At 45.4% G+C, this 15,000-nt stretch overlaps 1 protein-coding gene across 5 annotated transcripts in view; it reads left to right on the forward strand.

The window, feature by feature from the left end:
* LOC147020884 (fibulin-5-like) overlaps nt 1–15,000 on the forward strand; it is a 148,880-nt gene that overhangs the window by 11,944 nt on the left and 121,936 nt on the right. For 3 of the 5 annotated variants that reach the window (XM_085896619.1, XM_085896618.1, XM_085896615.1), the window contains exons 2-3: nt 12,776–12,884; nt 13,725–13,776. In XM_085896619.1, coding sequence (XP_085752745.1) covers nt 12,776–12,884; nt 13,725–13,776 — 161 coding nt within the window. Of the gene's footprint in view, nt 1–12,622; nt 12,885–13,724; nt 13,777–15,000 lie in introns of those variants that run through there. The other 2 variants (XM_085896616.1, XM_085896617.1) reach the window with 2 other exon arrangements.

Consider the following 15,000-nt stretch of genomic DNA (forward strand, 5'->3'; position numbering starts at 1 on the left):
GTTAATTTGAAATGTAAGAACAGAGAGGGAAAGGGAGGGGAAGAGAAGGGAGAAATAACAGGAGAGGATATATATATATATATATATATATATATATATATATATATATATATATATATATATATATATATATATATATATATATATATATATATATATATATATATATCGAGAGATAAATGACTTTAGGCCCTTTAGCTCCAGTACAAAATAAGCAAGAGAGGATACAAGTTCCAATAAAATAATGTTACGAATTCTAACCCACCGGCGTGCGAACGACTGCGTTTTACTAATAGCGGCCGTACGCCCACCGGACGAACAATTCAGTCGCGGCTTTCCGGATCAATGCCGAAAACCAGCCACGGGTGTGTTCTTAACCACACCACAACCTTGCCCGCACTCTACCCGCGCTACAGGGTCCGATCGCCAAATCTTCGATTTACCTAATTATTCGCGCGGGTAGATTACCGAGAGATTGTACCTCAACGGGGCCGCTGGCACATGAGCTGCTTAATGCAGCTCGCGCCGTTTTGGGATAGCCGAGCGGGGTATTATCGCGCAGTCCCGTTGGACCCGATCACTTTACCGGCTATTTAAAAACCAACTATATCCCGAGTGCAAGATGGCAGCTCAATTTAGGGAAGAGGATGCAACGAGCAGGTTCACATTTAAAGAAGCACATTAATTTCCACACGTATACAGTGATGCAGTCATGCAATTAATGGGGGGAGCACGCATGCAATTATACAGCCAAACAAAAGCAATGTAAAGGAGCTACGACCGTTTATTTATTCTTTACACACATCAGTTCTACTTATCGGACTTGGCGCCACATCTCTCACACAAAGAAACAAGGAAAAGTAAACCCATCAAAGGCAAGGGGGTAGACTGGAACTCTCGGGGTCTTTATAACATGGAGCTTTGAGGACCGAATTAGCTCCAAGAGGCCGGGCTGGTTACCTTGTCCTGGTGGTGACTCGCTGGGGCGGCCCGTGATGTCCCGTCCCCCCGGCAGCTAGCGTAACCGCTGCTCGGCCGCGGCCTGGTGATTCGGGCCCCAGCCGGCAACGCCTGAGAGGAACGAACGGGTCTTTGTTCTTTCAGAGTTGATGCTCTCTTTAAAAACCCATCCGTCCCTCAGCGATGCTCGGACTGTTCCGAAGCCCAATCACCTCAGACCGTTCGGTGCTGGTGGCGGGCTCTCCGGCTCTCTCCACGTCCCACACACGAACACGCAGCTCCGCGCGACACAGCTGGCTTGGCCGTGCTCCCCGCTCGCGTCTCCTCCGCTCTCCTCTGCTTCTCCACCAACTGCAGGCTCCAGGCCCTCTGAACCCCGACAGACACTCCCCAGACCCACTGCGCTTGGTGCTCCGCTCGCCCTTTTATAGGGCCTGAGAGATGAGGTTTGGCCTTCGATACCTCACCTCTGATCTCTGACCCCCCCCCTGCTGGCTCCGCCCCTCTTGATATCCTGATCCGATTGTCAGACGAAGCTTGCACAGAGCGGACGTGCGCGACGATAGCGACCCTGCGCGGCGAGTGGATGTGCGCGAAATCACCGACTTGAGCGGCGAGGAATCCCCCGCATCTGCCTGCAGCGATGCCGTTCGATGCGGACTCGCCATGGCTGGCGCCAAGATGGCGTCGTTTCGGAGATGAAGTTGAGGCAATGTTGTTCCTGTTGATTTATCGAGGGAGATGTGGTTTAGGAAATGGTGAGATGTCGTTGTGAAGGCGGTTGTGGAGAGGGTGGTTGGTGGTTGTCATAGTGGAGAAGGTGGTTGGTGGTTGGCATGGTGGGAGAAGGTGGTTGTGGTTGATGTGGTGGAGTTGGTGGTTGGCATGGTGGAGAAGGTGGTTGGTGGTTGATGTGGTGGAGTTGGTGGTTGGTGTGGTGGAGAAGGTGGTTGGTGGTTGGCATGGTGGAGAAGGTGGTTGGTTGGCGTGGTGGAGAAGGTGGTTTGTGGTTGGCGTTGCAGAGAAGGTGATTGGTGGTTGGCATTGTGGTGGAGAAAGTGGTTGGTGGTCGGCGTTGTGGAGAAGGTGGTTGGTGGTTGGTGTGGTGGAGTAGGTGGTTGGTGGTTGGCGTGGTGGAGAAGGTGGTTGGTGGTTGGCATGGTGGAGAATGTGGTTGGTGGTTGGCGTTGCGGAGAAGGTGGTTGGTGGTTGGCGTGTTGGAGAAGGTGGTTGGTGGTTGGCGTGGTGGAGAAGGTGGTTGGTGATTGGCGTTGCGGAGAAGGTGGTTGGTGGTTGGCGTTGTGATTGGTCCAAAATAACGATAGTAAAAGAAAAACGGCTACCTCAAGGATCACAACCCTGATCACACGAATTATGACCATTAGACAACAGTGGGGAAATCAATCTGAACACAGACTTACCGGCATAACTGATCTAAGGACCTATATGGTGCTCTGCGAATTTCATACGTTTGATCATCGGTTCCAATAAAATGAGTTGCGTCAAAATGAATCCACATTTAGTAATATGAAAAACAGGTGTAATTAACTAAAGCTACAATTCTTATTAATGGCCACATTTAGGCAGATTGATTATAAAACTACTGAAAAGATGTCAGCACACGCATGGATGTCAGCAACCGCACTCCACCTTCCATGATGGACAAAAGCCAGACAAACAGCCATGATGGTTAACGCAAACACCATCACCCGACCTTGGCTGTCACACTCGTCTGCTCGGCTGACTGCGATGAGGGTTGGAGTGAGTTGAGATGTGTTTTGGCCTTGTGCAGCTCTTGCTCCAACTTCTCTGCTCGAATTCCCTGCTCCTTTTCTTTCTGTTTGCATTTTTTCATCACTTTCCGGGCTTCGCTCTTAAATGACTGCAGTTTAGCATGCAATGTTCTGTTTTCCTGGTGGAAACTCTCCATCGGATCTTTTTCATTGGTAGTCCAGCAGCATAGTCTGATATTTCAGATCAATTGTTCAAATTTGCATAAAAGCACCAAAATTGGTACACATGTCGAATAATGTATTCCGAACAATTCTAGATATGGAGCCACCCGAGATTGTGCCTTGGTCAGCTTTGGCTGACAGCTGACCAAGGCAAAATCTCGGGTGGCTCCATATCTAGAATTGTTCGGAATACATTATTCGACATGTGTACCAATTTTGGTGCTTTTATGCAAATTTGAACAATTGGTTTGCAATGCTGCAGTACTATGGGTCCCTCTGTAACATTTGGTTCTGGAATCAGCAAAAGCTGTGGTTCCGGTGCAGGTTCAAGTTCCAGCTCTTCCTCTCCTGGAATCACAATTGCTGGACTCACATTCTCAACCAGTGCAGATGCCCTCGTGTGCAGCCACTACTCTCCATCGCACCACAGTTCTACCTCCGTGGGATGGGAGACTCGGAGACCCGGATCTGGTATGACCTGTGTCATGGAAATAGCACACGGAAGATCCAAAGATGCAGATCCTGCTTCAAAACGGCTAAGCTCACCGTCCATGCAGGCAAAGGGCTCCACAATCAGCCGAAAGACAGTGCCAATGCCACTCTCTCTCACAGTGGCAAGCTCCCTGTCCGTCACTGCCAAGCCAGATGGAAAAACCAGCCACCCAATGTGGCAGTCAACTTTCTTTGTGATCAACATGATGTCGATGGCCACAAGCCAACCACAACAGTCATGACGATGGTTCCACATGCGACCAATTGGACGTGAGGGATCCTGCGGAACATTGTGGTGCACACCACGCAAAAGCTTGTAGAGCAAATTGCAGAACTTCCAGCTGATAAAATAGTTGCTGGAAAAGGAGAAAGTGCCTGCTGCATTCCAGAGGGTGTTGGCACCTTGTATTGCCCAAGACACCTTACCCAAGATGCAAATGCGGACATGTCTCTTTTCAAAGCCTGTACTTGACTCACTCCAGCGTAATTCAAGATAAGCCTCCCACTCAACCAACTGTAAGCTACTATTGTTGCAACTCTCTTCCACGACATGTCCTGCAAGTGGTTCCAACATTGGCTCTGCCAAATCTGCTCGACCCTGTTCAGTAACATCCCCAATGTCAAAGTGCAGCATGTCCAGTTTAACTTCGTATGAGGCAGTCAGCCCTAGCATTGTCTCAACAGAACCATCAACATCACCATTGAGGCTAACATAAACTTTTGGTTTTATCTCATCTCCCTTTATGGTATTGTCCCAAGTATTCAGCTGCTCCTGAAACATCTCATCAATCTTTTCCCCAGTAAATTGTGACTCTAACTCAATTTTATCCACGAACACCTGCTCTTGTTCTGTTACATCGGTTTCCAACCTTTGCACCAAATCGCCGCCCTGGCATTTACAAAATTCCAATTCCGTCTCCCACTGCTGCACCATGGCATCCAGACAAGCGCGATAGCCTTTCAGCCAATTGGCCACTTCGTTAACTCTTTGCTTTGTTGACCCATTTTCTTCTTTCAACTTTGCTCCCTTTCCTTGAACCATTTTCGTCATTTCTTCGTTTCTCGGCTTACATTCCTCCTTCACGGCATCCATTTCTCACTTTGTTACCCCCCTGTCCTTTTTTTAAACTTCCTTCATTCCCTGTTCGAGTATCTACTTCTCGCTTAACCGCTGTTACTTTGTTTGTCACTTCATCCCTACCCGTCTCCATCACGGTCCAAACACCTTCCACATTCTCCTTCACACCGTTCATTTCATCTCTCTCTCTCCCTCTCTCTGTTTGCATATTCCCGTTCATATCACCCCACAGTGTTTGAAAATCCCTTTTTATATCATCCCTTATTTGGTGAAACAGCACTTTCATCATTTCCATAAACTGGTTCATATCCCGTGGCTTTGGGGAGGCCAATCTGCTACTATTTGGTGTGGATCCCAGGGGAATGTCTATGTCCTCCTGGAGGGGAATTTTGTGGAGGGGGCCCCCGCTTTTACCCTATGCTTATTAACCAGCTCCACCCTCGGCTCGCTTCCTTCATTCCTGTTACCTTCCCTCCGAACCATATCCGCCATTTCGACCACATCCGCCGAACCACATCTGCCATCCGAACCACATCCGGACGAGCTTGTCCGCCATTTCCCAAACATGTTTAATCGCCTCAGAAAAATTTTTTTCTCTCCCTTATATTTTCAAGCGTTCTTTTCTCCCGACACCAATTATCATGATCAACAATTTCATGTGCCTGTGAAATGTTGTTGGGAGTTCGAATCCTGCATTCCCGAGGGAGTCTGCGGTTATATTGTTATGAATCTGGAAGCCTTTTGCACACACAGACAGCCAGAGTCCCCGTAGTTCAGTTATTTCTATAAGTATGTGTTTATAGTTAGAATCCATGCCCTATGTCTAATGAGAATTTCGTGTGTGCTACTAGTTATTTTTTAGTTCGGTTTTTATTACATCTACAACATCAACAACAACAGTGTTGCCGACCCGCACTCGACCCGGTCGCCATTGCCCACGTGTTTTTGGCTGAGGGCGTGGGAGGAGCCTCCGTCGCTTCGGATTGAGGCTCCGCCCCAAGAAGGGGCATAGAGCGTTTCCTCCAGCCAATGAGCGAAGGGCGAGCATCGCACACGCGCCCCAGCCAATCAGGGGTGCTGACTACCTCAGAGGCGGCCCCGCCCAGCCAGAGGGAGTGTTCGGCCCGACCAATGAAGGGTGGCCACGAGTCGCCTGACAACCCCTCATCCAATCCGGAGGCGAGTTCCTCAGGGCGGTGCCCTCGACCCGTGGGGGAGGGTGAGGATAAGACGAGGTGGCGAGTTGTGGAGAAAAAAGCAAGAAACGCTCGCTTCATTGAAGCAAGAAAGGTTCGCCTCGTCGAGAGCAAGGAAGGTTCGCCTCGCCGAAGCAAAGAGAGGAAGCTGCTGGCATTCTCATCTGGTCCGTGCCTGTGCTGGCTGGCGTCCGTGGTGCCGTTCTTGGTCCAATGAGCTTGGTGCGGCGTTGTTGGCGGTGGGTTCGAGTCCCGCCACCGGACAAGCTCGAGGTGGGCATGTGCAAAAACAGGCCGAGGCCACCATTTCTTCGGGTGTGTGTGTGTGTGTGTGTGTGTGTGTGTGTGTGTGTGTGTGTGTGTGTGTGTGTGTGTGTGTGTGTGTGTGTGTGTGTGTGTGTGTGTGTGTGTGTGTGTTGCCAGTCTGTATAAGTAGAAATTGTTAAGTGTTGTCCATTGTACATGGTTTACATTTATTTAATTCGTGATAACTCTGCTCTTTGTGTGCCTCCCCTCCCCGATTATTGTTATAAATAAACCCCTGTTAAATGTTCCAGTTCGTTCGTGTTTTCTTTCATTGGCCTAGCAAGGTGCGGATTGAGAAATAGTAATGCTGTTCGGGCCGGTAAGTTGCCATTTGGACCGACAGATCTTGGTTATCCTCGCTCGGTTTGCACCTGAATCGGGCTCGGTAAACGGTCCGTTCCGCCCGAGGTCCGTCGAGGGTGTGGTTTTCCCCGGTAGTTGGATGACGTGTGTATTTAGGTATATTGAAATTAGGCAATTAACCCTACCCACGCCGTCGAAATATTGGCGACCATGGTCCGCTAAGGGACCCGTGAACTCTCGGACTTATCCGAGAGTCACGACCTAAATTCCGGGTGTTCGGTGGGAGACGACTCCACTGCTCCACCTCGTGGTCGTTTATCGCCACTGACCCCCGGCCCACAACAATATCCCACTCCTGATCAGCAAATGTTGATCAGGGTTCGAATCCCACTCCTGCCACGTTTGATTCTGAGATTTTTGTTCTTCTAATCTTTCACTTTGTTCTTCCTCAGTTTCTAGAGTTGTCCATGTTTTATTCCAAGATTTTTGTTCTTCTAATCTTTCACTTTGTTCTTCCTCAGTTTCTGGAGTTACCCATGTTTTATTCTGAGATTTTTGTTCTTCTCATCTTTTGCTTTTCTCTTCCTCAGTTTCTGTAGATATCCATGTTTTATTCCGAGATTTTTTTCCCTTCTCATGTTTTACTTTATTCTTCCTCAGTTTCTGTAGATATCCATGTTTTATTCCGAGACTTTTGCTCTTCTCATCTTTTACTTTGTTCTTCCTCAGTTTCTCGAGTTATCCATGTTTTATTCCGAGATTGTTGTTTTGTTAATGTTTTACTTTTCTCTTCCTCAGTTTCTGGATCTATCCTTGTTTGATTCCAAGATTTTTGTTCTTCTTATCTTTTACTTTGTTCTTCCTCTGTTTCTGTAGCTCTCCATTTTTGATCATGAGATTTTTGTTTTTCTAATCGTGTTTAAAATTTCTCCAATGTTTCCTCACTTCTTGACTTCCGTTTTCCGAGTTGCTTCCTTAAATCGCTTATAATATTCCTTGTCCATTCCATACTTTTCTCGAAGGCTTAAATATTTTGAGGAAATTGGCCATTCAAATATTCTTGACTTAATTTGCAATCATACTTATCTTCAGAAGAGGTTATTCGAGATATATTTGGTCGACTCCTTGTACTGACTTTAAAGGAAGAAACGTGTGTGATCAGCTATGTCTTGAGTTAAATAAGAATTCAAACTTGTGAAGGAGCACAAACAATGAAGCTCAAGTCCGCACTTTACGTGGCAGTGGTTCAAACTTTTGTAATGAGGGAAGGAATCAGCGACAAACTCAGACCCGATCTTCACTTTCTTTTCAGAATCGTAAACATAGACGTTGAATAAAAACAATCCATTAACATCAAACTTTCAGGAACCACAAGTTCTCTGTCTGAAACGAACGTCACATACCGGATCCATTTTCCTCTATCTTTGTGTGAAAAACGACCGTGTAATTTATTATTCTGAGGGTGAACATCCCGGAATAATCGTGTTTCCTCAATCACTCGTGGTATGGATTGCAGGTGGTTCATTCTGTGATATTCACCGAAGAACTATCTGGTCCTCCTCCACTACACAGTACTGTGAGTACTTCAGCGATGAAGCAGAGATTGGGTATGAAGCAGCAAGTGCGCGAAGGGTCGAGTATTGGGGGAGGGTTTGTAATTCCATCTTTTTGCACTTCTGAGGTGAATGTGTACAAATGAAATGATATTTATTCACTATGCAGCACATGGAGACATAATTGGGAGGGAGCAGTGCACAATAATTGATTGATTAATTTAATTGCATAATTGAAATAAATAAATAATAATTGTAAAACAATTAATTTCTTAATCAATTGGCTTATAGCATATCAAAACCACCACTGTTTCATCCGAATCTGTAACTTTTTGAAAACTAAGTAATCGAAAAATTCATAATTAATCGATTAATCAATAAATCAAAAATACCCTTTTTCACCAAATCATGTGGTCACTGTCGTGTCCAAATATCGGCTTCCAAGCTCAAAATAGCCTGAGATATTGCCAGGATGAGAAATAAAATAAATAAGTAATTAATAAATGGATAATAATTATGCAATTAATCAATTCATTGATTAATCAAAATGTAAAAATAAAACTTTTGTCCCCACATTTCAGCTTCCTCAGGCCTAAGTCACATTTGCCACGGTGGCCGTGGGGTCTCCAAAATCTACGGCCACTTGCAATTATATGGCGGCCGCAGTATTTCCACAGTCACACAATGTAGCAGTCACATATGTTTTTATTTTTCGGGGAGCCGCACGGCGTATTTAGAAATTGTGGAGACCGTAAACGTGGGGGTGCCGTACGGTCTTTGATTTGATGTCGCACGGTGACCTTAGGGCGTCCCTGTGGTGGCCATAGAATGTTCAAGGCAGACGCAAGGTAGCCTCAAGGTGCCCGCAAGGCGACCGCAGGGGGGCCCTAAGGTGAACGTGCGGCCAGACGGAGGGTAGCGAGTGGGTATATATACCAGTTCTTTTTTTACTGAAATAAAAATATAACAGTTCGGAATATACCAGTACAGTAGTGCCCCCAGAATCCGAATTGAATTCGTTCCAGGAGGCTGTTCGGATTGCAAAAAGTTTGATTCCCAAACCATTTTCCCAATGAGAAATAATGGAGTGAATTAATCTGTTCCTGGACCCAAAGAAAACCCACTTTCAAGACACTTTCAACTGAAATTCCCCATGTTTAAGGTAAAATAAGATGAGTAAATGACCTTCGGTGGCGGTGTATTGTATGTAAACTGGTACAATCACTAATCCAAAGGTTCACACAGGCTCAAGCTCCAGCCTGGGTTCCGATCGCTCGCGCACTCTGCGAGAGCGCTGCCCCCAGGGCAGCTCATCAAACATGATGCCCCCAGAACCACAATCGCTTTCATCAAACGCATCGGGCTGAGGTAATCATGGATATTCCAAATTAAAACCGGTTTTTCTGTGAAATTAAATCCTTGCCCGACAGTCCATCACACCATGCGATCGGATTGCTTTTTGTCATTAATTAAAACACAAGATGAGTAAAAAAAACAGCAAAAAATCAAGGTGAAAACATGAGGTAAAGTAGCGATCGACACACGAGAGATGCTTTCATGAGTACTTCCACCGACAAACTGAATGAACAAAGCATGAAAATGTGGGTCGAACAGGTGGGGGAGACATGTGAACAAACATGAACGCTACGTCGTGTTCGGTTTTTTAAAATTTATTCGGTTTTTAGGGCAAAATTCATTTTTCATTGATAAGAGACTACCGCAGCCGCACGAATAACGCAAGCCCACCATACGCCCTATGTACGGTCGACGTGGAACACAACCACGTCACAACTACGGCATTTTGAATTGCTACGGCCAACGTAGAAATGAAAAAAAAGTTATAACTCCGCGTTATAATTCCACAGTGACCCCAACGGCCTGTAAAAGATAGCCAAACGGCGTAGGGCCACCCTGAGGCCACCGCAGAAACTCTGCGGCCGCCGCACGTTTCTGTCAATTCAGAGGGCGTACGGCCGCCGTATCCTCGCCGTAGAGCAAATGTGACTTAGGCCTAACTCAAAGGATGGCTGAGATAGTGGCAGATAAGAAATAAAATAATTAATCGATTTATTGATTAATCATTGAATCAAAAATACTCTTTATAGCCAAATCACTTGGTCACTGTCATTTCCAAATATCGGTTTTCCACCTCAAAAGGTGCCTGAGATATTGCCAGGATGATAAATAAATAAATAAATTCATCAAAAACACTTTATAGCCAAGTCACTTGGTCACTGTCATGTCTAAATATGAGCTTCATCGTTCAAAAGGTGCCTTAGATATTGCCAGGATGAGAAATAAAATAAATAAGTAATTAATAAATCGATAATAATTAAATAATTAATTATTTAATCAAAAACACCCTTTATAGCCAAACCACTTGGTCACTGTCATGTCTAAATATGACCTTCCCAGTTTAAAAGATGCCTTAGATATTGCCAGGATGAGAAATAAAATAAATATGTAACTAATAAATCGATAATAATTAAGTAATTGATTAATCAATCAATCAAAAACACCCTTTTTAGCCAAATCACTTGGTCACTGTCATGTCCAAGTATGAGCTTCCCAGTTCGAAGGGTACCTCAGATATTGCCAGAATGAGAAATAAAACAAATGTCATTAATAAATTAATTGATTAATCAAAAAATTAAAAATACAGTTTTTGCCAAAGCACGTCTTCACTTTTGTCGCCAAATTTCAGCTTCCTAAATCAAAGGATGGCTGAGATATCGCCCAGACAAACAAACAAACAAGAAAGAAAACAAACAAACGGAGTGAAAACCGAGTACTCCCTTCGGCGCCGGCGATGACGTCATGCATCGCCTGGATATGTTATTAGGAAGGAGCGGAATACAACAGATATACACCGACAACTGGGAGAACGACAAAGGAACAAGAAGGCATAGAAAGAAGAGTTGGACAGATTGGGAATATACAAAGGAGGCTCATTGGAATGGCAAGGAAAAGGTCACTCAACAGGGATGGAGAACAAATCATTGTTAATACCCAAGAGCAGGGATACTACACGAATGGTTTAAAGAAAATGGCAGGACTGAGTCAATCGGACAGGTGTAGGTTCTGCAAGGTAGAAACATAAAGTACGAGTCACTTCCTATCGGGAAAAAAGTCACCTCGTATCGGGATGTACACACAAAGGCACAACAGAGTTTGTAGAGTAATCCACTGGTACATCTTCAAAAACCTCAATATCCCAGTCCCATAAAACTCGTGGAAACATGAACCGAAAGTGATCATTGAGAACAAAGAAGCTCGGCTCACATATGACCTGATGATGCAATCGAGTGTGAACATCATGGAAAACAAAGCTTTGCGACCGAATATAGTACTTAGGGAAGAGAAATGAAAAGAAAACAGTGCTAATTGAGGTGTCAGTTCCCAGCGATTTTGGATTACACAACACAGAAATAAAATAAATAGACCAAATACCAAGATCTTGGAAACTGAAGAGATCCAAAATTGCACCAGGGATAAATTGGAGCAATGGGAATGATGAAGAAGAACCTTTCAGAGATCTTAAAAACCATCCCTGGGAATAGTACTACAAACAAACTACAGTTGGAAGCTGTCCAGGGCTCGGTGATGATCCTGAAAAGAGCCCACGGAACAAAACTTTCAGAACAAAACAGTCCATGATTCGTGACCACCCTTACTGAAACGGAGGTGGATACTCCAAGACCTGGGAGGGCTCTGTTCCACCTTCTGATACCTGCATATGGAGATAACACACATTGTGTATACACACACACACACACACACACACACACACACACACACACACACACACACACACACACACACACACACACACACACACACACACACACACACACACACACACACACACACACACACACACACACACACACACACACACACACAGATTGTTTTGGGCCAATAAGTCTTTCACGAATTAGCTGGCCGTGCCTGACGTTTCCCTTGCATTTCTTTCAAGGAACGTCGATGCTGGAAGAGGCTATTAATCTCATCCAAGCCCGAGCTATTCTTACCAACTTCTGGTTGTTTGTCCGTTCTCTATCATTTTAAATGCTGAGCATCGAGCAAGTAAGCAGCACGTCCAATTCTTAGTTTTTGATACAATGACTCAGCCGGCGTTGGAATCACTGACCTCCCGGAATCAGAGCAGATGCTCTAATTATCACACCACTGAGTCTGTTTGAAAGAGCAGGATGACAGTTTATAAGTGGGTCAGGATTTGAACCCGTGCTGGAGAGCTCTGTGGCGAGTGCACGTACCTCTAGAGTCTATAGGCCACCCTGTGCATACTGCATACATGCAACAGCAAAACCCGACTGTCAATGACAATGAAGGAATGACATGTTGAAGTTTAGGCTTTAGTCCTGTTTCTCCAAACAGAAAGTGCTTTTTTGAATACTGCTCCATTTAAATTGGTGATTCTGCAATCCATTTGTATGGAGTGATAAACCATGGCAACGAGGAGTGGCAAATAAGGAGAAATACTCCACAGCAAGAGCCTTCAATGGGCGCCTTCATGTTTTCTCTCCTCTCTCCCTTGGAACTGCCTCGCTCTGCACCATCCATGTGGTTCGGCTGTGGTGAGCGGGAGCTGTTGAGGTGGTTGAGTTCGCTGAGCGTGCATTCCGAAATGAGGAGATGCATCTCGTGGCCTCTTAAACAGAAACAGATGTGGCCGGAGCTGGGACTCGGAACCGATGGTTTTGAGAGTGAAGGGGGAGGGAGGGAGGATGAATGGCCTTCACGAGGCCGAAGAGGGATTGGGAGGAGAGTCAAGGCTACTCCCTCGTGCGGATCACTCTAATATCACTCCACAGTCCCATATCCCATTCCAACATCGTGGGAGCTACTCACGTGCGCTGCCGGCACTTTGTGCTTCGTGTCCAATCCCCTTGCTCCCCACTCTGCCTGCAGATCGCGCTGCTGCTCCGACGGGATGACCACAGGTGCTCGCCTCGTGTCGGGCCTGTTTATCACCTCACTGTTCCTCCTGCTCTCGGCGCAGGATCTCGAAGTCACTCCGGTAACCAAGTGAACTTTTGTTGTACTCACCTGTTTGCCTGCACTAAATCTTCCATTGGAGGGCTGTAGATAATTACAATGATTGTATTCTCATTTATAATACACAGTGCAGGTATCGACATTGACCTATCGTTATGCTTGTAAGTCCGCTTTGCTGTTTGATCCCACCTTTTCATCATCGGCATGTTAATGCTTGCGTACAAGCCCTTCTCGCAAGGCAGTTCCAATTCCATGTTTTTCTCCATGACTGTACTGCAGCCTCAAGCCTCTAAAGTCATCATTTTAACCATTAACGGAATCTTTACCTTCAGCATCGAAGGTGAACAGATACTATTTTCACCCCTGTTTGTCTGTCTGACTGTCTGTCTGTCTGTGAGCAGGATATCTCAAAAAGTTATAGGCTAATTCAGACAAAACCTGCTGGATAGGTTGTGTGTGTGACCAGGTAGAATTGATTCGATTTTGGTGAAGATCCAGACACTACAGTTTTTAAGTGATTCCTCACCATTGAAGGATAAGACCAAAAACTAGATGTATCACAACATCTCAAAAGGTTGTGGATGGATTCAGACGAAACTTGATTGAGAGGTTGGATATGTGACAAGAACAAGCCGATTCGATTTTGGTTCAGGTCTGGATCCATATCCGGCCTCTCAGTGAGATACAAAACGTAAAACGTTCAACCTGGACGAGGTACGCTACGCGCTCTGCCGAGTGTCGTTCTAGTTTTGATGTGCAATGAACTTTTGAAGTCGAAGGAACTCCCATCATCATTTTGTGTGGGAGTGATCACTTTTACAATTTTTTTTGTGAAATTGTAATTATTTGTTTTCCTTTGCAGCAGAGGTGCTCCGATGGTTACAGTTGGCGTGAGGACAAAGAAGACTGTGTTGGTAAGAGTTGTGTGTAGTGCATAAGGCTCCTTGCTCCAGCAAAGTATCTGAGAAAGTTGTGTCATTTTGCCCTGCAGGCCACAGTCATTATTTTAGTTTGTGACCCATGGGCCTATGTAAAATTACATTTTACCCCATGTGTTCCCCTTGAAGCTTCACCTGTCTTTCAAATTTCCTCGTTTTTTTTTCTTCCCCTTTTTGGAATCTCATTTCTCATCATCCTCTTCACATGCCATTGCACAGCAAGGGCTTACCCACCAATGAATGGATCAAAGGAGCTCATAACCTTAGAGTCAATATTAGAGCTTCATCATCCAGATTATTTATTGAAGCCACATAAAAAGATAATGTTTCAACATCTGTGATAAATATGCTGTTACAGTGGTGACAAGATAACCCATCCCGAAGCAGGTTTGCAGATTACCTCAGAGGGAGCATGCTTTCCTCTGAGCTATCTCGTCTAGGTTTGATTTCTGGCCCGACTAGATCTTGTCATTCTGGAGCTTCATCGGCAAGACATCCCATTGAGTGCACCAGGATTTGGAGGGGATATTAATATCAGCTGTCCCTTCATTCAGCATTCACTGGTGGATGGTAAAGATTCCACAGTACATTTCGAAAAGGCTAGGCTATTATATGCCAGTACCACAGCTAAATTCCTACCCTGATCCATGGAAGACACAGCATCTGCAGCAAAGCACCCCCACCCACCACTCTCCCCCCAAATATGATGCAAACTCACAGACAGGTTATGCATACACTGGAATGAATTCCCAAAGTTTGTTCATTTCAGCGAGATAGTACAAAGTATGATCTTGGAGGGGAGAAAGTTCATGCTGTAACAAACATCAGTCACCTGGGAGTGCTTTGTGAGTATTTGTTTAAAAATAACAATCTTCTTTTTCCGTACGTAGCACAAGGCTGCGGGGTAGCATCATCGGCTGAGCTCACGGCTGTGCCGCTGGTGCAGTGCCCTCTGTAAATTTGGGCAAGAATTTGGAATTTGTTCCATGGAACTTGCCTACTCTTCATGAAGGACACCATGGGATTGTTGCAACTAATGCCGGCAGACGGGAAACCAATTTAACATCCTTCCGAGGGACAGCACACACACATTGAATCACTCTGCTTGTGAAGCACCATGTTGACAGTTTATAGCTGGGTCGTGATTCAAACCCAGGCAACATAGCTTCGAGGCGAGTGTGCATACCTCTCGGCCATCTT

Source organism: Eptatretus burgeri, chromosome 9 (genome assembly GCF_056783735.1).
Source record: "Eptatretus burgeri isolate ZD-2024b chromosome 9, Ebu_testis_v1, whole genome shotgun sequence".
NCBI lineage: Eukaryota > Metazoa > Chordata > Myxini > Myxiniformes > Myxinidae > Eptatretus > Eptatretus burgeri.